The sequence below is a fragment of the Periplaneta americana genome, chromosome 16 (genome assembly GCF_040183065.1).
Source record: "Periplaneta americana isolate PAMFEO1 chromosome 16, P.americana_PAMFEO1_priV1, whole genome shotgun sequence".
Lineage (NCBI taxonomy): Eukaryota > Metazoa > Arthropoda > Insecta > Blattodea > Blattidae > Periplaneta > Periplaneta americana.
The window spans coordinates 74395331-74420192 of NC_091132.1; the positions used below are offsets into that span (position 1 = coordinate 74395331).

General features: G+C 34.9%; 1 protein-coding gene across 2 annotated transcripts in view; it reads right to left on the reverse strand.

The window, feature by feature from the left end:
* The window catches only part of LOC138716434 (cell division cycle-associated protein 7-like), a 34096-nt gene extending 23499 nt beyond the window's left edge, over positions 1-10597 (reverse strand). Inside the window, exon 1 of one of the 2 annotated variants that reach the window (XM_069849524.1) lies at positions 10378-10597. In XM_069849524.1, coding sequence (XP_069705625.1) covers positions 10378-10431 — 54 coding nt within the window. In that variant the 5' untranslated portion in view covers positions 10432-10597. Of the gene's footprint in view, positions 1-677; positions 902-10377 lie in introns of those variants that run through there. The other variant, XM_069849523.1, reaches the window with a different exon arrangement.
* Between the last annotated feature and the right edge of the window lie 14265 nt (positions 10598-24862).

A 24862-nucleotide genomic window follows, 5' to 3' on the forward strand; every position in this document is an offset into this window, starting at 1 on the left:
TTACATTCTTTAGTCTGATTAGTGTAATATGTAACTAGTCAGCGATGTAATGAAGGAGGAAAGGAACTGACCACTCAACTCCATGATCTCCTGGCTTAGTTGCCTCATGACTCATGAGTAATGCCTTCTTGGTGTTACCTACGAAGTTCTGATCTGTCTCCGGATAGTTGACTAAGCAACATCAACAGCAGTAACAACAATAACGTGTTACGATATCCTCGAAAACGTGAATTTTCTTTTAGTGCCTTAAAAATTCCTATACGGTACACGAAAGAATGAAGCTTTTTTTTTTTTACTTGGTTATTTAACAACGTTGTATCAACTCTTCGGTGGAATTTGTAATAGCGAGATATTTGGCAAGATGAGACAGAGGATTCGCATAGATTACCTGACATTTGCCTTACGATTCGGGAAAACCTCGGAAGAAACACAAGCGGGAATCGAACCCGCGCCCGAGCGCAACTCCGAATCGGCAGAGAAGTGCGTTAGCCGAATGAGCTACGCTGATGGTTGAATGAAGATTTACAGTTCTGCCGATATTCGAGTTCGATTTATACCAAGCGCAAATATCACACTTTTGGATTTGTATATCATCGTGTTTACTACCTTCAAAGCAATAAAATTAGAAAATGCAGGCCTACTTACTAATATTTAATAATATAATACGTATTACTTACAAGTGCTTCCCTTTCTTGGACATTTTTATTTCGAAGATATTCATATTCGCTAATACCAGTCATTATAGTATATTTCAGACACACAACAGACAATATAAACGTATCCTACATGAAGTCCCACCAAAATCCTCTTGAGCTTTCAGCTTTGAAGTACTTTGAACAATGATTTGCGCGCCAATAAGCAGCTGATACGTATTACGTAATATCTCTTCACAGTATCGCCAACATAACTCTCAAGTCAATCAACGTGGAACATAGCACAAGAAATACAGCTATCAATTGGTTCCAAATCCGCCGCTAGAAGCGGTGTTTGATACAAAAGAATCATTAAGTCATGTAAGAAACATAACCAAAGTATATTTATGTCACAATATGAGAAGTTGTGAAACAGCTGTTTATAATTGGAAATGTTGATTATCGGTAACAACAAATACGCAGATAGCAAAGATGTGATGTAATGCGCCCATGTGTGCACGCCCACACCTCGCATTATACTTGTTTTGGCGTGCCCTTGTTCTTTTTTAAAGACGGGACATGACAGGACGTGCCCTTGTTCTTTTTTAAAGACGGGACATGACAGGAACGTTGCGGTCGGAAAAACAACTGAATATCACATAGCTTGGTAGGCCTGTTGCAACGAGTTAGAAAGAGAAGATCTCTCTCTTTCTAAAGCCCGGTTCAGACGGTGCGTGTTTCTGTGATGGATTCCAAGGTGGCTGCGCGGATGGGTCGCCTGCGTGGTCACTCACCGTTAATAATGCGCTGTGGTGGCTCCGTGGATGGCTAGCTTGCTGGATTTCGAGGATAGGTTCCTTGCTATTTTTCCTGCGTGCTTCCCTAGATCATATATACTAACAGATAGCTCTTTTATATAGGCTTTAGGGTTTGCAGTCGAGGCCGGCTTGATGTAGTTCAATAATCGTCAACAGATGGCACAATGACCAACACCACCACGAGACACGAACTCTGAACCGGTCTGGTCGGTCTAAATCGATTATTTCATGCTTACGAGATATTCTACTGTCGACAATTGATGACCTTGGATAAATATTATTGGCCTATATGACCTAGGCAAGTTCGGAACGAGGGAGTTCTAATTATAGTTGTCACGTGGGCGAAGCGGAGAGATAAGATAAAGTACGCCTTTGTATTGAATAGAATACAATGCAGAGTCTCGCGCAAAGCCAATCTACCTAGAATTTTTAGACCATGTTATAAAGTTATCGGTGGGCTAAATTATGATTCGTTATCTCTCCTGTTTTTATATATTTGTCGTGAATATTATTTATATTATCAACTGAGTGTATAACATAATTTATCCGTTAATTGATATTTCACTAATGATAAATCCAAAGAACAATGGGAAATAAGGGACTAACACTGAAAAATAAATAAAATAAGAGAATTTGACGTTCATAATTATAATGTTGTCGGAGTTTTGTCATACTTTACTTTGAATTATTTTAATTTGCACCACAAAAACTTATGGAAATTAATGTTAACATTACCTATTTAGTTATGATAGTAGTATATTGGAAAATTTGTGCATATAGCCTGATTACAATATATAAGTAATCCTATCCTAACCTAACCAATGGTAGTCTTGTTTATTTCATACATGTTCGTATAATTATACAAAAACAAGAATAATCTAGTTTGCAGCCTGTGATATTGTCTCGTTTACAGTATTATATAATATACATATTACGATATTTACTAGGTACTTTAACAATATATAGTTAATAATATTATAAAATATACGGGCCTAATCCATTACCAAGAAATAGCCCTTCCCTCACATGTTCAATACTGTTTACGTCAAAAGGCCTTCAAACCTTAAAAACTATTAGAAACTGGATTAAAATAGTCATGTTGATGTAGGCCTACAACATTACATTTTTTGTCACTACTCCTGATCCCATTCTAACAGTTTCAGGTTTTGTAATTTGTAACAATACTAACAATACTGATGGGTCATTCCATAGTCACACACGTAACATTTTCGAAGTAACTATAATCTTCACAGGATACTTAATCAAATACTTAGGAGTTCATGAAAGACACATCACTGTTTTTTAACGTAAGCATTCCAAAATATAAACAGAAAATCATAATGAAAAGGAATAATTAATAATGTAAAAAATATTAAATATTATATGGTGTGACACATGAACATTTTCTTGCCACTTAATTTATTACCAAAATGGAAAATGTTCATATTATTGTGCCAAATGTCATAAATGCATTTAGTTGTTTTTGAAACAATTAAGACATTTGTGAAGTACATGTAACTGCTAAATCGCATACTTTAATAAAAATAACAGTGCCATTAACAAATAAAATATTACAAATTATATTGTGACACACGAACATTTCTGTCAAGTTGATTACTAATCTTTTCAAATGCATATAGAGATTTACCGTATACACTGTGCCTACAGTTCTTATTATACAAAGCAACACTTGATTACACTAAAGTGTCCACACCTGTGGAGTAACGGTCAGCACGTCTGACTGCGAAACCAGGTGGCCCGGGTTCGAATCCCGGTCGGGGCAAGTTACCTGGTTGAGGTTTTTTCCGGGGTTTTCCCTCAACCCAATACGAGCAAATGCTGGATAACTTTCGGTGCTGGACCCCGGACTCATTTCACCGGCATTATCACCTTCATATCATTCAGACGCTAAATAATTTAGATGTTGATACAGCGTCATAAAATAACCCAATAAAAAAAAATTACACTAAAGTACACTTTCAGATTTAAAATATCCACGGTTGTTTACAACTATATGTGGTGATATCTCCTGTGTAATGTCACGTAACAAATACATCAATATAGGCTATCCACTTTTTCTGCCATTTGTAGTACTTCCCTTTTTTTAACAACACAGACGCTTTAAATTCTTCGCCACTACAAGCTTTTGTAACTTCCTCTGCTTATCTGACGTCTTTTTTTAAATTGATTATTTAACGATGTTGTATCAACTACTAGGTTATTTAGCCTCGATGGAATTGATGACAGTGAAATGATATTTGGCGAGATGAGGTTGAGGATTCGCCATAGATTACATGACATTCGCCTTACAATTGTGGAAAACCTCGGAAAAAACCTCAACCAGGTAACTTGCCCCAATCAGGATTTGAACCCGGGCCCACTCATTTCACGGTCAGATGTGCCTACCATTACTCCACAGCAGTGGACCGAACATGGGTTATGTACATTAATTCTTTTGACTTTCGGTTAGCTTTCTTAAGAATACGCATAAAGAAATGTAGTGTTTTCCAGGCTATCCTTGTAATATTAGTGACTTATTTCAACCAGTTTGTTACTAAAATATATACAGTACCTAAGTGTTTACTTGTGACACTGGTGATCCATTTAATTGGTATATGAGACGAATTTAATTTTGTGTTTTACAGAAGGATACATATTGATTTACATTTGCTCACATTGATTTTAATTTTATTTGTTGTAGTCCAGTTTTCAATAACGTCAAGCTAGTTTTGCAAGGCGGTGATATAAGATTTATCACTAATTTTTTCTGTATATTATACAGTCATCCACGAATAACCTTGCCTGAGAAGTGACATTTCTATTCAAATCCTACAATAATTTTCAGTAAATATTTTGCACCGAGAAGCTATTATACATTTAATTTTACTTCTGAGACCAGTGAAATATATGCCAATTTTATTAGAAAGGCGCATGTATAATTATCCAATAGCATGATATTATCTGCAACAAAAACCAAAGGGCATGAAAGAAAAGAAGAAAACATTAATGCTGTGGTTCTTAGAGTTCCATTAGAGTTACACGTTCATTGTCCACTGAAAGTTGTATTTCTCTATTGAAGTGTAAAAGAGAAACTCTCATAAATTATGTCAGAAACAAAGAAAGGCACCACCCAAATATGTGGGATAATTAATTTAATAATGTTATTACCGGGACTTGAAAAAAGCAATCATATGTAATGGGTGGGGAAAAAAATACTTTTTAATCGCGCTTCTATAGTTCGACAATGCTGACTATTCAGAGTTTTGCCTGACAGGGTGAGCTACCATAAATTCCTTGAAGTCCTAGTTATTACTGAAGCCAAATGTGTGTCTCTTGTCAAGAGTCCATTTTATTTATATTTGTTAAGACATCATTCATAGACTAGTTACCGCTTTCAGTTTTGATACTACATACACTGAAATTAATTTATTATTATTCGTCCTATTTATACATTTATATTGAATGATTCGGTCTACCTTCATAACACATCTCATCAACATTACTCGATAAGAGTTGAATTAGCTTCCATGCTGCGTTGTATTTATTTTGTCATGTTCCTATAGCAGGAATATTAAATAGGAATTCCTTAAAACAGATTTATATTCACTCCTATGCCTTTATATAGAATACCAGTACATATACTGTATTTCTTAAGATTTGGTTACTTTATAAACAGTATGTTAGTGCAAGAACTCTTTTTTTCATATTTAATAATTCTGGCATGTGTCAATAAATATGCTTGAGACCTCTGTCTCTCTGAATTACTCTTTACTAACTGGAAACATATTCCAAATTTATACTTTAAATAAGTATTAAAATATCCTCACAATTTAGAGCATAACAATTCCCGAAATAATCATCCTACATTAAATTATTAAGATAAAAATGATTCAATCTATCGCTTGTAACAATACCTTTATGGTCCAAATAAATTAAGAAATAATTTACATCCAACAGATTTATTTTAAAATGGCCTGCAGTTATTATTTTGAATTTTATTTTACCTTAATAAATTGAGTTAAGGTACAATAAAATTTCATCAAGTTTCAAACAAAGTAATTCCATCTTTCCAACAGGGGGACAATAAATACTTAAAGTAATGCTAAACTCGAAAAACTTATTGATGCAACTTAATTTCATATTCTATACCACTAACACCAAAAAAAAGTGTCCTATTATTCATACTGATACAAGATGAATAGTTTCTTAGTGTTTGTCCATTCCACTTTTTTTATTGCCCTTCCCATTTCTGTTTCTCTCATATTTAGTAGGTACTTCACATGTAGTATATGTTTTATTTTAATACATATAATAACCATGAAGATATTTGGATATGTCTTACAAAATTCTTGCTGAAGACCATTGTGGTAATATTCTGCCGCATCTGTAGTTTGTACATTTCGAAATTTTCGTGCTTCAGCCCAGAATTCAGGCGGGGGGAGGGGAGGTTGATGTGCCAATGTAGTTTTCCAGAATATAATTATATTCAAAACATTCTCTAATAGGAGGGGCCTCTGATATTAGCTCTGCAAAAAATCTGATACCGGTACTTCTGTTGCTGGTAAATAAGAAAGAACGAAATATAAACATTTTTAACCACTTTCGAATTTCAGGTGCTTTGTGTCTCAGCTGCTGGTTTGATATACTGTTTGTTTCCTTTAATTTTCCAGAGCAAAACTGTCCTAAGCGAAATTTACACTCTGTAATTTTAACACTGGGAACATTTATTTTGGCAGCATTGTGTGATGCAATTTCATAATATAACAAGAGCTTTGAAATGATTAACTGCTAACTACTTACCTGGGTGAAGCGGTTCCTGTGATTTCTGAAGTGAAAACCGTTCAATTTATAAGGAATTTTTTTGTGGAGATGCATTTGATTGTATATGCAAGGTGTAAAAGTGCCTAAACTAACTGACCCCAGTGCTGTCATGGAGGCCACACCAGGCCATATATCGTATGGAACCTACAATTTTTTTTAATTAATCGTATGGGGAAATTAAAATTTTGTCTGTAAGGAGCCATACGGCATATGGGTGCCTAAGTTTTGTACGTGGAGATCTATACAGATCTTAGATGATCTCTTCCTGTTCCTACTGTACCTACCGCCTATTTTGTTTGATGTTCATAAACAAAAATTATCCACCTCTTCAGCACTGGAATCCAGAATTATATAAAATAATGGTTGAAAAACAAGAAGTGCTGCAAATATACACTCCAAGATTCATCGAGACAAGTGTGCATCTATGGTGGTGCTACATGGTGTATTCTTTAAATCAAACTTGTACAATTAAATTGTAAAGCAAAACAATTTCTTTACTTCTTCTTTAATATTAAAAAAAATAATTAAATGACAATTGGAGAAATAGAGAGGAGAGTAAAATATATTTCAAGGGAGAAAACAAGGGGTGGAGTGTATCACCAAGAAAAAAATTACCATGACAGCACTGACCAAACCTAACCTGTTACAGACTCATGTATGTAAGGTGAATAAGCTGAGTATGAAGGAAACTACCTCAGCGCTAATTTAACTCTTATAGATGAACTATATAAAGAACTTCAAGTGTCAATATTGTCTCAAAGGTTTCTGTGTAACAAACTTCATTTAGAAATGCCCATCTGCGATTATGTTAACTGTAGAAGAAGGAAGAAATATTGTCGTCATATGAAGTTACTCAAATTTCCAATTAAGGACAAGGAAAGGCTACAAAAGTTATTTTTGATTTCACCCTTATAAATTGAACGATTTTCACTTCAGAAATCACCGTAACTACCTCAGCACTAGTTTCAGTAATTTAAGGACCAGTATAAAGTAAATTTGATTAAAGTGAGAAAGAAATTCGTAAGGGAGGCGGTCAGGAGGGATTGAGGTTGTCTACTAATTCGTTGCAAACAACTATTATAGGCTATTTCATTTGACTAACGATGATTTGTAGAGAGCAAAATACCTACAGTAGGGTAAAGAATCTAAATCAGTACGTTTGAGAACGGATATAAAAGTGTCAGGAAAATAACAGAATTACCGTATATTGCAATTAACTCTGCATTGGCAGAGAAACTGCACAGGGTATCGTAAATCTGCTGAAAATTGTGTAAAAAAAAATGCATTCAGAGCGAATTTTCCAGCCTGACAATATCTCGCCCACGTTATGGACATAATTCAATACCGTAAGACTGATATAAAACGAATACTAGAACAATTTGTTAACCAAAGACGATGTTCAGTAGTTATTTAACAACATACAGGGCAAATAAAAACACAAACGCATATTCTAGCAATAGTTCAGATGAAAAGAAAATGATTAGTACGACCGCTTATTCGTAAAAAGAACACTGCCGGCTGTGTAGCCTACATGAAGCAATATATCAGGTCTACGTTATGAACACGTTGAATTTAATGTGGACGAGAAACGTACAGTTATTATTTATCTGCTTCCATATCGCATCATATAATACACCTGTAAAATGAAAACATATAGGCCTAGAAAAGAGGAAACATGTTTGGGGATAGGGAGTTGTAATTCTTCCCCTTTCGGATAAATTTCAGAAGAGGGATACCTGCTTTTCCTTCATATTCAAAAATTGTAATCTTGTTCACACAAAATAAATTAGTGCCTTTTCGTGAGCATCATGATGTGCATTCAACAAACGCAGACAAATCTGCTCTTTTTAGTATTTTGTGATAATTGTTGCTAGGGAGGTATTGTATACTGAAAATTAAAAACAATTAGATTTCGTACATCAAATGATGACAGATTATATATTGAACGCAAACAACATTATATCAGCCATGTACCAAAATGTCATCTATGTGTGTTGATGAATTTGGGTAAAGCAAACTTCTGTATACTACAATTTAGCGACACATCAAAGTCTTATTGTAACATAACCTCACATTACAATGAGAAAGAAATTTGGAGGTGGCATGACGTAAAAAAGTCATCCCACAGTCGTATTACTCTATGTACTGTTCAGGTACTCTGCCATCTAGTGTTTGTTATTGCAAGCTCATTTCTCGACACTAGCGACGCATAGCGTCCGTTATTTTCCAGTTGCGTCTAAATTTAATATAAGCTTGAGCAATCTGTTTTATATATGATCTAGGGTGCTTCTGTGCTGGTTCAGTGTCACCAAAATAGTTGTTCTCCAACTAAATCTTTTTTTTTTTATGTATTTCTTAGTTTCTAAGGATAGAATAATCAAATTTAGAACTTTAGTTGTTTTAAACTTCTTGTTTAATTACTTTGTTGCAACATTTACTATTGTTAATGTAGAATTTTAGTTGTTTTCCACTTATGGTTAGTTTCTTATTTATGATGAGTGTTATCAGTCTGTTCTGGGACCTTGGGAGCGAAAAAACAACAGTGTGGAACAACCTCGGGAAGGTTGCAGAAGCTACTATTTTAAGGGAAGAGGATGGTATTTTGATGAAAAATTACTAAATTAAAAGAAAATTTATATTCTTTAAAATACCCTGTGATATGTGTGGATCGCCATTTTTAAACTTCCTGCATTATGGATTTTTAAATCACTCGTCCACTTTTATTGTTGTTTCCGGTAAATTAAATTTTCAAAAAGTTGTTTTTTTTTTCTTTAAAATACCCTTTGATATGTGTGGAATACATTGCATAACATTTTGTGGGTATTTGTGCCCTTATCGGATGTTGAGACGTCATTTTTAAACTTCCTTTGCTATGGATTTTAAAATCACACGCCCGCTTTTATTGGTTTCCAGTAACTTCATTCTTTTTTTTTTTTTTTTGCTACATTGCCAGACAAAATGAATATAATTTCTGAACTATTAAAGATACATGCATGATATTTAGAACACGTATTCTTTAGACTATTAGGAAACTTTCCTGTGTAACAGAATTTTGTTAATTGATTTCATTTTAGAAATACGTGCGTTGTTTGCAAGAAAGGAAATCAGAAAATTGTTATTAAATTTTAATTATTTATTTTACCAACGTGGGGACTAATATCAAAATTCTGTTACAGACAGTTTGTAGAACATACTTTTGCAAATACCTACATTGCAAAAACTGTTTGAATCTATCTTTAAAAACGGTTTAGATATATCGGTTTTAGTACAATCCTGCATTGGGTATGTATATATATATATATATATATATATATATATATATATTTTTTTTTTCAAAATATTTTTATTTGGTTGAGTTGCCACAGCTATGAGCTCTCTACATACAAAAATTTAATAATTTACACCAAATAGGAAAAAAGTTTTGAAAAATACCATCCTCTCCCCTTAAGAGCAAGTCGAAAATTTTGATTATGAATTCCTACGGTTGGACCAAAGATCAAGTCAGAACTTTAATTGAGGCGTACAGAGAAGAAACATGTTTATATGCTATACAAACAGCATTGTTAAGACATCTTGGCCCGTATTTCTACGCAGTAACCATTCTCGGCTCCACCTTCTACTCTTTTTAATTTGATCCGTCTCCTCAGCGTTAAAAGCTAGCTGCTAAACGTCTTCTTCGTACAGCTTCACATACAGCTTCCATATTTGATGTTTACAAATCGTACCGCGCCAGCAGCATCTCCAACTTCCGAACTGGGATCCAGCCAAACAGTTTGTAATACTTCAAACTCTTTGGATCCAGCATGCAAGGCAGCTCGCTCCGTGTGAACGAAAACCATCACCGCAGCCACCACGGAACCCAGCACCGTAGCCACCACGGCACCCAGCCTGCTAGCCACCTTGGAATCCATCACAGAAACACGCATCGTCTGAACCAGGCTTAACTCGTTGGCCTGTTGCTATGATAAAACGGTTGAGTTGCCAAACTTACAGTTCGCACGTGGCGAATGCTTAATAGCTCTCTTGGCGACATTTATTGTGCAATAATGTTAGCATTGTTACGTTTCAGCTTTGATTCTCTGTCGATTTTTGTATTGTTTTCTTACCTTCACGTCAATTGTCAATGAATGTTTTAACGTCATCCATCTGCTACCTTCCATCAGCTGGCAGCGTGGTAGTCCATATTGGCAACATGGCACTGTAGTTCCAAGCTCGGCCGCTTAACTGTCATGTCCCATCTTTCAAAAAAACAAGTTATAGTGCCTAGCTACCAACGAGTTAGAAAGTCTTTCTAACTCGTTGCTAGCTACTCCTCAGCCAGAGCAGCGAATAGGGATTATAAAGAATGGACACTTCGCGTCGGTACCTTTGATGTAGCCGGACCGATTTCAATGGCCTTCAAGCCAGCTAGAGCGTCAGATTCAGCTTTCTCCCTAGAGTTGGCGCTGACATCACACCAGCTAGCAGTCGATACAGCGGAAATATAACACATATAATTAATACATCTAGGTACATTATGTACTCAAATAAAATAAATTGGATCCATAAAATAATAAATCCTTCATTAACTGTAATGTCTAGACTCTAGAGTTCCTTTATAATGAGAGTTCAGACGTTGACCCCAATAACAATTAAAATATGTAATGATTTGATAGCGCTGAAAATGGAAAAACAAAACTCTCACGAGAAGAAAAACCATATACCTATATTATATTATATTACAAAATATTAAACGAGTTTGATGTTTAATTTTATAATGTATTATATTATTTTATAATATAATTTATGATATCTGAAATATAAAATATTATTATAACTAGTTTGTCACTGAGAAATAAGGAAAAGTTGTTAACTTGAATTTATTTGAAGCAAAGCGTTACTGGATTATGCAATGAGGTAGGCGATGTTTGGATCCTGTGTCTCAACTCTATTCTCAATTATTATCACAGTCTAATAGATACAGTCACGCAACTCATACGTATAAAATATGCCAACATTTGACAGCTGGCGCGACAGTAGCCCTCTAGCGGCAGGCAAGTTAAAATTGTGCACACGACATATGATAACACATCAGAAAACGGGTTTTGCGTAATTAATTTTATATGTTTATGCTATACAATAAGTGTATATGGTTCTTATTAATTGTACTTTAGAATCCTGGAAGAATTTCACACGCAGTTAATCTACAACTTTCAGAAGCTGGGAATAAACGTAATTCTTTCTGCTCCTTACAACTGAACCATGGCCCTGATCACGTATCATGGTTTGAAATAATATAACTGTTCGTGCGTGGTCGGTTAACTAAATTGATTCCTAAATATATTTATGAATCATTGGAACTTTGTATTTCCTGTGAGAAGAGTAAAAATTAGTAGCTTCAAAAATTGTAGGGCATATCTCGTAGGGTACATCGCGTGGTGAACTCCTCTCACCATTTCCTGAGAAATTAACTATTTTCCATACCGCAAATTGTGGTAAACTCGGCCGCTGAGGTAAACTTGAAAATAAAGAAAAGGGGAGAATTTAAACCTTAATATGAAGTTCATTATTTTTCCATTTCTTAAGAACCGGTATTTCCTTTATTATTTTGAGTCGCAAATAGTGCTGATGTATGGTTTAAATTTTTATGGCAAGTTTACTGCATTTTACATTACATTTCCAGTTTTCACACATAATACCCAATTTTAACGTATCCTACCTATATAATACGTAATTTACATGCACTTACTGTTAATATGACGTAGGTGAGAACAAATAAATGAACACATAATTTTGTTGAAAAAATTGTAACTTCAATTAACTCAGAAAATGTAGGCCTAATTTTATTTTCAGAGCAGAAGTGGTGTAAGTCAAAAATGGGTAATGAGGGGTTAAAGTAAACATTCTGTAAAATACAGCGCAAAGTGGCAGTTAATATTGAATGTATTTAAACTATTAATAGTCAGTGAATAGCACGAAGGATATATTAATTGCTACTTTGCGCTGTATTTTTACAGAATTTTTACTTTAAACCTCATTACCTGATTTTGACTTACACCACTTCTGCACTGAACGGCTCAAATAATAACTGGGAATGTAAAATCAACACCAATAACAGTCATGCAAATTATTACAGAAAAGATTGCTTTTTATATTAAATTTAAAAAGGCTGTTTTATTTCTTGAGAACTTAATACGTCTGCCACATGAATCTACACCAACACATCAGAAATTTACCGACACAGTTTGGATTTATTCAAGAAGTGAATATTTTGCAAAAGGATTACTATACTCCATGAATTCTTGCAAAATTAACACCATGATACCTACTTGAATGCTATATAACATTCTTGAAAAATATAAAGAAAAAAAAAACACGAATACAAAACTTATGGAATTACTTGCATTAAAAACTGTAGATATATTATCCAAAATCGGAATGGTTACACATTTACACATATGATCTCTGCAAAAAAATAATATACTGTAACAGGTATTTACTTTTTTTTTATTTAAACTGTCCTCCCTGACATACAAATAGGTAACTGATAAGTAATAAATGTTTTATAGAACACAATACGTAGGCTACCTACAACGTGGATTGTTGCTTATGAGTTATGATTTTCTCTTGGTCTTCAGGGAATCTGAAGAACGACAAATTCGGAGATTTAAATTTGCAGTTACTGCAATTTTCGTCATTGCACACATTGCCTTTATTCCGACGCATGATTAAAACGTTATTATAACATCTCGCATCCCTTTAAAGCACGTGCTGGCTGTATCAACCCTATGATCAGTGCCTTGCCTGCCGCTTGGGCGCTAGTGTCGCGAATGTTGGCTAAAAAAAGTGTTGAAGTTGCGCGACTGTATATATTAGACTGTGTTATTATGTTAGCGTATGCTCGATTACACTACCTCTAGCGCTTGAAAGTGGAACCAGCGAATAGGGATTATAAAGAATGGACACTGAGCGAATTTTCCTGTGTTTTGTTTGCATCAGTTGGCTGTGGTACGCGGTGGAGAGCAGTGCTAGTCAGTTAGTAGCTGCGTCTTGTTGCGTACAGTGCTTACATTGTGTTTAACTTTCACTAGTGTTCAGATTATTTAAAATTTGTGCTGAAAGCATGTTCTTAATTTTTGTGTGTTAATTACAATTATTATATTTATTTGAGTTACATTCTCTTCGTTTTTGGGCCGTCTGTAGACGGACCCATTGTGTTGTTTATTCAATATGACTTCTAATGAAAATTCGAGTGATTTCAGTGAAATTATAACTACTGCTCAGGTTCATTCAGACATCTATGATGCTGCTATAAATCCACAACTGGAGAAGAATGCCATTTCTTCGCATATTGATGAAGTTCATAACTCTTCTGGAACACGGCGTAAAGTCGGAAAAATGTCCTCAGCTAGAGAAGCCGACATACATGAATTTAAATTCAAGTCAGTACATAGTAAAATGAAGGGAGTTCTTCCCCGAACTTCAGCTACTCGTTTGTATAAGAAAATGGGAACTACAGTTCCGGTGAAAACTAGCAATGTTTTCCAACCACTATTAGAAGATCCAGAAATTGAAATAGATAATTCTATAAGTCAACAACCTACATCACAAATGGATTTTTCCACCACAGAAGAAAAATCTGCAAATTCCCAAAATGGAAGTCGGAAACATAAGCCACCACCCCCTATTGTGGTAACAAGTAAAGTTGATTACTTTAAGTTGCAACAAACTTTGAAGAACTCGCTTAAAATATTAGCAGAAGGAAAGTTTAGTCCTGTCGGTCTGAAACTATATGTTTCAACAAAAGATGATTTTGAGAAATTACAAGATTATTTGATTCTCCAAAAATATAATTTCTATACCTTTCCTTATAACATTTCAAAAGTATTGAAGTTGTTCTAAAAGGACTTCCAAATGAATCCTCGTCTGAAGAAATCCTAACTGAACTTCGGAGTTTAAATTATCCTATTGAGTCAGTTCGACAATTAAGGAAAAAAGTCCAAGATGAAAACACAGGCTTAATGACACGGTTGCCTATGCCAATTTGGGTCCTGACAGTAAATCAATTACAAGACAAACCCGATATTCGTCAGTTACGCAGTCTTTGCCATCTTAGAGTGGAAATTGAAGATTACATCTCCCGGCAAGGGGCGATTCAATGTTACAAGTGTCAAGGGTTTGGCCACAAGGCTCATTCATGCCACATCCAACCACGATGTGTTAAATGTGGTGAGAACCATGAATCATATTCTTGTCAAAAACCTACTTCTATTCCTGCAAAATGTGCAAATTGCCAAGGGGATCATCCTGCTAATTTTAGACAGTGTCCAAAATACCAAGCTTACGTAAATGGAGTGAAAACCAGGAATCCTACCCATAAGAAGCAGCCAGATCTTTCTGCCCAGTCTTTTCCTCCACTTCCTGTCACTCAACAGGTTATTAAAGGATTCCGAAAGGTAAATATTGATAATAATACTCGACAGGCACCAGATCAATTTGCTGACAGTTCATCTTTTAGTCAATTTTTTCATGAATTGAGAGAATGGTGGAACTTTTTAAAAACATTCAACATCAGTTATTATTTAAGATGTTTACATCAAACCTTCTTGCAAGTGAAGCAACAAAATGATATTTTTAATAAAATATCAGTGTTCATTGATGGTGTTTCTAGTCTGTTTGGAAATGGAACAAAATAAACCCAGACAAACGTTACACAAGCCACTAAAAATAGTGACCTGGAATGCCAATGGAGTGACTAGGGATAAAAATGTACTTGACAACTTTTTACATCAGCATGATATAGATGTGTTTTTAATCACAGAAACTCAATTAACACCTAATAAGAGACTCAGCGTTAAAAATTATACAGTGTATCGCTCTGATGGAAGTAATGGCCCTTTTGGTGGAACAGCTATCTTAATTAAAAATTGTATTAGACATTACAGAATACAATCACCCCAGCTTACACACATATCTATAACTTTAATTGAAATTCAGTACAATAACGAAACCATTTTAATTGGATCGATGTATTGCTCTCCAAATAAGCCTTTCTTAGTTTCAGAACTTGATGCAATATCCTGTATATCAAATAATTTTATAATTGGCGGTGACTTCAACGCTAAGAACATTGAGTGGAATTCACGCGTAACAACAACCAGAGGTCGCATACTCTCAAAACATGCTGACAAGCACGGCTATCAAATCTTAGCTCCTAACAAACCTACTTTCTACCCTCAAAATGCAAATCATAAACCAGATGTACTTGATGGATTTCTTTTCAGATGTAATACTGTACCTCTGTTTATAGACACTTTACAAGAACTGTCCTCTGATCATAACCCTGTTGTTTTAATCATTGAAAGAGCAACTACTGAGAGGCTATTTCCTCAAGCTTTCTTAAGCAGCATGGATTGGTCGTCCTATCGGGGATATATTTCACAATCAATTTCTGCTAATCCATTGATTACAACAAAAGAAGACATTGATGAAGGAATTAAAATCTTTGAAAATACTTTGAAAGCAGCAAAATATGCTTCACTAGAGAAAGAACCAATACAAAGTTATCTCCATCAAAACTCGAATTTACGTCTACTAAGAATGGCTAAACAGAGAGCTCGTAAGCGCTGGCAAAAAACTAGATCACAAATTGACAAAAACGTATATAACATTATGAAAAATAGAGTGCACAAAATGGCACTAGAAATCAAAGTTTCGAAATTTGAAAAAGATGTTGCTGATGCAGGACAGTCAAATAAAATTTGGACAATCACCAAACGGTTAACCAAACATGATTCCTACTCTAAAAATCAACCTTTACATGGCAAAGATGGCCCAGTTTATAAGTCTTGTGAAAAAGCTGAACTTATAGCCGATTGTTTTGAGAACCAATTTAAACCTGCTACTGAATGTGACAGCTTAGTTGAACATTATCGCCATGTCGAGGAAACTGTCAGCACATTCCTACTATGTCCCGTATCCCAGTACATTTGTTTAACGAGCCCGTCAGAAGTCAGAACCATTATTAAACGCCTTAAACCAAAAAAGGCACCAGGTCCTGATAAAATTAACAACATGGAACTTAAAAACTTACCTAGAAAGGCACTTATGTATATTACCAAGCTTTTCAATCAGTGTATAGCTCATCGATATTTTCCAGATGCTTGGAAACTTGCATATATTACTGCCATTCCCAAACAAAAGAAAAATCCAAAGGTTCCAGCAAATCGCAGACCAATAAGTTTGATTAATGCCCTTGGCAAAGTATTCGAACGAATTCTTATGACCAGACTTCTACAAAGTGCACCAAACCTTATTCCACCCTATCAGGCTGCATATCAACAAGGTCTCTCTACAACACACCAACTGCTGCGTCTTGTTGAACAAACAACTATCGGTTTCAACAACAGAGCTACTACCGTAGCAATATTTCTCGATGTCAAAAGTGCATTTGACTCTGTGTGGCATACTGGTATAATTTATAAATTAATCCAATCAGAGGTTCCTGATGCACTGATTCATATTATTGCTGATTTTCTTCGGAACAGACGATTCTGTGTTAAGGAAGACGGCTGTTTATCAAGACAAAAGAAAATTCAAGGAGGAGTTCCGCAAGGCTCAGTACTGGGCCCTTACTTATATTGTGCATATACTTCAGATCTTCCAGAAACTGACGTCACCAGGTTAGCCTTATATGCAGATGATACACTAGCATACACTACACATCGTAATGCCGATCTAGCCATTGGTCGACTTCAACGGCATGTCCACCTTTTAGAAGAATGGTTCCAACATTGGCGCTTAACTGTAAATACAATGAAGAGTCAAGTCATAGCCTTCAGTAGAACTCGAAGTGTACCACAAACTAAACTCACACTGTATGGTACTGCCCTTGAATTTCAGGATTCTGTTAAGTATCTTGGAATCCATTTGGACAGTCGTCTGTTATGGCATACGAACATTGCAAATATACGAGCAAAAACAATAGCAAGAATGGTACAACTGTATCCCCTTTTAAAAACACGTGCATTGTCAACATCTAAAAAAGTAACAATTTATAAATTGCTGATTAGATCAGTGCTTTTGTATGGTTCTACAGTATGGGGATACGCACCTAAGACAACATTAGATCCCATTCGAGTTGTACAAAATAAAGTATTACGTGTAATTCATAACAGCGGTTGGTACACAAGAAACGAAGAGATACATCAAGATCTAAAAGTGGAAAGTATCCCAGTTATCATTAGGAGATTCGCTGAAACATTTTATAAACAGGCACATTCCCACCAAAATGTGTATGTATCAAAACTAGGAACTTATAACCCTCAGTACTACACAAGACATCGTACACCTTTGTTCCTCTTCTCACAGTTATCTGTCAAATTTGTTTTCATGCTGTTCATCCTGGTTATGACGGGAGTGCAGCATCATAAATGAACTACCTCTCAGCAATAAGTAAAAGTAATTAGGAACAGTCGGGAGATCACCCAAGATTTCGATACTGTATCCAAAAGTTGACGAATTAAAAAAAAAAAAAAAAAAAAAAAATGTGTTTTGTTTCTCCGTGCGCCACGGCTAGTTCCACTTTCAAGCGCTAGAGGTAGTGTAATCGAGCATACGCTAAGATAATAGAGTTGAGACACAGGATCCAAACATCGCCCTAGATCATATATACTAACAGATAGCTCTTTTATATAGGCTTTAGGGTTTGCAGTCGAGGCCGGCTTGATGTAGTTCAATAATCGTCAACAGATGGCACAATGACCAACACCACCACGAGACACGAACTCTGAACCGGTCTGGTCGGTCTAAATCGATTATTTCTTGCTTACGAGATATTCTACTGTCGACAATTGATGACCATGGATAAATATTATTGGCCTATATGACCTAGGCAAGTTCGGAACGAGGGAGTTCTAATTATAGTTGTCACGTGGGCGAAGCGGAGAGATAAGATAAAGTACGCCTTTGTATTGAATAGAATACAATGCAGAGTCTCGCGCAAAGCCAATCTACCTAGAATTTTTAGACCATGTTATAAAGTTATCGGTGGGCTAAATTATGATTCGTTATCTCTCCTGTTTTTATATATTTGTCGTGAATATTATTTATATTATCAACTGAGTGTATAACATAATTTATCCGTTAATTAATATTTCACTAATGATAAATCCAAAGAACAATGGGAAATAAGGGACTAACACTGAAAAATAAATAAAATAAGAGAATTTGACGTTCATAATTATAATGTTGTCGGAGTTTTGCTATACTTTACTTTGAATTATTTTAATTTGCACCACAAAAACCTATGGAAATTAATGTTAACATTACCTATTTAGTTATGATAGTAGTATATTGGAAAATTTGTGCATATAGCCTGATTACAATATATAAGTAATCCTATCCTAACCTAACCAATGGTAGTCTTGTTTATTTCAGACATGTTCGTATAATTATACAAAAACAAGAATAATCTAGTTTGCAGCCTGTGATATTGTCTCGTTTACAGTATTATATAATATACATATTACGATATTTACTAGGTACTTTAACAATATATAGTTAATAATATTATAAAATATACGGGCCTAATCCATTACCAAGAAATAGCCCTTCCCTCACATGTTCAATACTGTTTACGGCAAAAGGCCTTCAAACCTTAAAAGCTATTAGAAACTGGATTAAAATAGTCATGTTGATGTAGGCCTACAACATTACATTTTTTGTCACTACTCCTGATCCCATTCTAACAGTTTCAGGTTTTGTAATTTGTAACAATACTAACAATACTGATGGGTCATTCCATAGTCACACACGTAACATTTTCGAAGTAACTATGATCTTCACAGGATACTTAATCAAATACTTAGGAGTTCATGAAAGACACATCACTGTTTTTTAACGTAAGCATTCCAAAATATAAACAGAAAATCATAATGAAAAGGAATAATTAATAATGTAAAAAATATTAAATATTATATGGTGTGACACATGAACATTTTCTTGCCACTTAATTTATTACCAAAATGGAAAATGTTCATATTATTGTGCCAAATGTCATAAATGCATTTAGTTGTTTTTGAAACAATTAAGACATTTGTGAAGTACATGTAACTGCTAAATCGCATACTTTAATAAAAATAACAGTGCCATTAACAAATAAAATATTACAAATTATATTGTGACACACGAACATTTCTGTCAAGTTGATTACTAATCTTTTCAAATGCATATAGAGATTTACCGTATACACTGTGCCTACAGTTCTTATTATACAAAGCAACACTTGATTACACTAAAGTGTCCATACCTGTGGAGTAACGGTCAGCACATCTGACCGTGAAATGAGTGGGCCCGGGTTCAAATCCTGATTGGGGCAAGTTACCTGGTTGAGGTTTTTTCCGGGGTTTTCCCTCAACCCAAGCAAATGCTGGTTAACTTTCGGTGCTGGACCCCGGACTCATTTCACCGGCATTATCACCTTCATATCATTCAGACGCTAAATAATTTAGATGTTGATACAGCGTCATAAAATAACCCAATAAAAAAAATTACACTAAAGTACACTTTCAGATTTAAAATATCCACGGTTGTTTACAACTATAAGTGGTGATATCTCCTGTGTAATGTCACGTAACAAATACATCAATATAGGCTATCCACTTTTTCTGCCATTTATAGTACCTCCCTTTTTTTCACAACACAGACGCTTTAAATTCTTCGCCACTACAAGCTTTTGTAACTTCCTGTGCTTATCTGACATCTTTTTTTAAATTGATTATTTAACGATGTTGTATCAACTACTAGGTTATTTAGCCTCGATGGAATTGATGACAGTGAAATGATATTTGGCGAGATGAGGTTGAGGATTCGCCATAGATTACATGACATTCGCCTTACAATTGGGGAAAACCTCGGAAAAAACCTCAACCAGGTAACTTGCCCCAATCAGGATTTGAACCCGGGCCCACTCATTTCACGGTCAGATGTGCCTACCATTACTCCACAGCAGTGGACCGAACATGGGTTATGTACATTAATTCTTTTGACTTTCGGTTAGCTTTCTTAAGAATACGCATAAAGAAATGTAGTGTTTTCCAGGCTATCCTTGTAATATTAGTGACTTATTTCAACCAGTTTGTTACTAAAATATATACAGTACCTAAGTGTTTACTTGTGACACTGGTGATCCATTTAATTGGTATATGAGACGAATTTAATTTTGTGTTTTACAGAAGGATACATATTGATTTACTTTTGCTCACATTGATTTTAATTTTATTTGTTGTAGTCCAGTTTTCAATAACGTCAAGCTAGTTTTGCAAGGCGGTGATATGAGATTTATCACTAATTTTTTCTGTATATTATACAGTCATCCACGAATAACCTTGCCTGAGAAGTGACATTTCTATTCAAATCCTACAATAATTTTCAGTAAATATTTTGCACCGAGAAGCTATTATACATTTAATTTTACTTCTGAGACCAGTGAAATATATGCCAATTTTATTAGAAAGGTGCATGTATAATTATCCAATAGCATGATATTATCTGCAACAAAAACTAAAGGGCATGAAAGAAAAGAAGAAAACATTAATGCTGTGGTTCTTAGAGTTCCATTAGAGTTACACGTTCATTGTCCACTGAAAGTTGTATTTCTCTATTGAAGTGTAAAAGAGAAACTCTCATGAATTATGTCAGAAACAAAGAAAGGCACCACCCAAATATGTAGGATAATTAATTTCATAATGTTATTACCGGGACTTGAAAAAAGCAATCATATGTAATGGGTGGGGAAAAAATACTTTTTAATCGCGCTTCTATAGTTCGACTATGCTGACTATTCAGAGTTTTGCCTGACAGGTGAGCTACCATAAATTCCTTGAAGTCCTAGTTATTACTGAAGCCAAATGTGTGTCTATTGTCAAGAGTCCATTTTATTTATACTTGTTAAGACATCATTCATAGACTAGTTACCGCTTTCGAATTTCAGGTGCTTTGTGTCTCAGCTGCTGGTTTGATATACTGTTTGTTTCCTTTAATTTTCCAGAGCAAAACTGTCCTAAGCGAAATTTACACTCTGTAATTTTAACACTGGGAACATTTATTTTGGCAGCATTGTGTGATGCAATTTCATAATATAACAAGAGCTTTGAAATGATTAACTGCTAACTACTTACCTGGGTGAAAGTAGCACTGAAGTGGTTCCTGTGATTTCTGAAGTGAAAACCGTTCAATTTATAAGGAATTTTTTTTGTGGAGATGCAGTTGATTGTATATGCAAGCCTAGATCATATATTGTAAAAGTGCCTAAACTAACTGACCCCAGTGCTGTCATGGAGGCCACACGAGGCCATATATCGTATGGAACCTACAATTTTTTTTAATTAATCGTATGGGGAAATGAAAATTTTGTCTGTAAGGAGCCATACGGCATATGGGTGCCTAAGTTTTGTATGTGGAGATCTATACAGATCTTAGATCATCTCTTGTTGTTCCTACTGTACCTACCGGTATTTTGTTTGATGTTCATAAACAAAAATTATCCACCTCTTCAGCACTGGAATCCAGAATTATATAAAATAATGGTTGAAAAACAAGAAGTGCTGCAAATATACACTCCAAGATTCATTGAGACAAGTGTGCATCAATGGTGGTGCTACATGGTGTATTCTTTAAATCAAACTTGTACAATTAAATTTTAAAGCAAAGCAATTTTACTTCTTCTTTAATATAAAAAAAAATAATAATTAAATGACAATTGGAGAGATAGAAAGAGGAGAGTGAAATATATTTCAAGGGGGAAAACAAGGGGTGGGGTGCATGGCCAAGAAAAAAATTACCATGACAGCACTGACCAAACCTAACCTGTTACTGGCTCATGTATGCAAGGTGAAGAAGCAGAGTATGAAGGAAACTACCTCAGCGCTAGTTTAACTCTTATAGATGAACTATATATATATATATATATATATATATATATATATATATATAAAGAACTCCAAGTGTCAATATTGTCTCAAAGGTTTCTGTGTAACAAACTTAATTTAGAAATGTCCATCTGCGATTATGTTAACTGCAGAAGAAGGAAGAAATATTGTCGTCATATGAAGTTACTCAAATTTCCAATTAAGGACAAGGAAAGGCTACAAAAATTATTTTTGATTTCATCTTTATAAATTGAACGATTTTCACTTCAGAAATCACCGTAACTACCTCAGCACTAGTTTAAGTAATTTAAGGACCAGTATAAATGAAATTTGATTAAAGTGAGAAAGAAATTCGTAAGGGAGGCGGTCAGGAGGGACTCAGGTTGTCTACTAATTCCTTACAAACAACTATTATTGACTACTTCATTTGACTAACAATGATTTGTAGAGAGCAAAATACCTACAGTAGGGTAAAGATTCTAAATCAGTACGTTTATGAGAACGGATAATAAAGTGTCAGGAAAATAACAGAATTACCGTATATTGCAATTAACTCTGCATTGGCAGAGAAACCGCACAGGGTATCGTAAATCTGCTGAAAATTAGAAAATTGTGTAAAAAAAATGCATTCTGAGCGAATTTTCCAGCCTGATATCATCTCGCCCACGTTATGGACATAATTCAATACCGTAAGACTGATATGAAACGAATACTAGAACAATTTGTTAACCAAAGACGATGTTCAGTAGTTATTTAACAACATACAGAGCAAATAAAAACACAAACGCATATTCTAGCAATAGTTCAGATGAAAAGAAAATTATTAGTACGACCGCTTATTCGTAAAATGAACATTGCCAGCTGTGTAGCCTACATGAAGCAATATATCAGGCCTACGTTAAGAACACGTTGAATTTAATGTGGACGAGAAACGTACAGTTATTATTTATCTGCTTCCATATCGCATCATATAATACACCTGTAAAATGAGAACATGTAGGCCTAGCAAAGAGGAAACATTTTTGGGGGGAGGGAGTTGTAATTCTTCCCCTTTCGGATAAATTTCAGAAAAGGGATACCTGCTTTTCCTTCATATTCAAAAATTGTAATCTTGTGCACACAAAATAAATTAGTGCCTTTTCGTGAGCATCATGATGTGCATTCAACAAACGCAGACAAATCTACTCTTTTTAGTATTTTGTGATAATTGTTGCTAGTGAGGTATTGTATACTGAAAATTAAAAACAATTAGATATCGTACATCAAATGATGACAGATTATATATTGAACGCATACAACATTATATCAGCCATGTACCAAAATGTCATCTATGTGTGTTTATGAATTTGGTTAAAACAAGCTTCTGTATGCTACAATTTAGCAACACATCAAAGTAACATAACCTCACATTACAATGAGAAAGAAATTTGGAGGTGGCATGACGTAAAAAAGTCATCCCACAGTCGTATTACTCTATGTACTTTTCAGGTACTCTGCCATCTAGTGTTGGTTATTGCAAGCTCATTTCTCGACACTAGCGACGCATAGCGTCCGTTATTTTCCAGTTGCGTCTAAATTTAATATAAGCTTGGTCAATCTGTTTTATATATGATCTAGGACATCGCCTACCTCATTGCATAATCCAGTAACGCTTTGCTTCAAATAAATTCAAGTTAACAGCTTTTCCTTATTTCTCAGTGACAAACTAGTTGTAATAATAATATTTTATATTTCAGATATCATAAATTATATTGTAAAATAATATAATACATTATAAAATTAAGTATCGAATTCGTTTAATATTTGTATATAATATTATATAGGTATATGGTTTTACTTCTCGTAACAGTTTTGTTTTTCCATTTTCAGCGCTATCAAATCATTACATATTTTAATTGTTGTTGGGGTCAACGTCTCAACTCTCATTATAAAGGAACTCTAGAGTCTAGATATTATAGTTAATGAAGGATTTTTTATTTTATGGATCCAATTTATTTTATTTGAGTACATAATGTACCTAGATGTATTAATTATATATGTTATATTTCCGCTGTGTCGACTGCTAGCTGGTTTGATGTCAGCGCCAACTCTAGGGAGAAAGCTGAATCTGACGCTCTAGCTGGCTTGAAGGTCATTGAAATCGGTCCGGCTACATCAAAGGTACCGACGCGAAGTGTCCATTCTTTATAATCCCTATTCGCTGGTGGAACTATCCGCTGGCGCACAGAAAAACAAAACACAGGAAAATTCGCTCAGTGTCCATTCTTTATAATCCCTATTCGCTGCATGACAACTCTGCTCCCCCTTCTCTGTAAACTGTCAAGTCGGAAGTAGTTTTGGTCAAGGTTATAATATGATGTTTTTTTGTAAATGAATTCGTAAATCCGAATTGTATTTGAACGATACCGCACACCCTTCCAAGCACTTGAAGACACAAACATCTTTGTCATATTCAATGACTTCTTTTTCTCTACAATCGTGAACTTCTCTTTTGTGTCTATTCACATTAGTCTGGTTTGAAAAAATCTTGTTACATAACAAGCAGGCAACACCTATTTGTCGTCCACGTGGCATACGTGTCGCGTGAATAACGGTGATACAATGGCCATGGATGATTATATATTTATCCATGCAATGGCCTATCGACGTGGCGGGCGCAGTTCTGGTAACGTCCGCGTGGTTA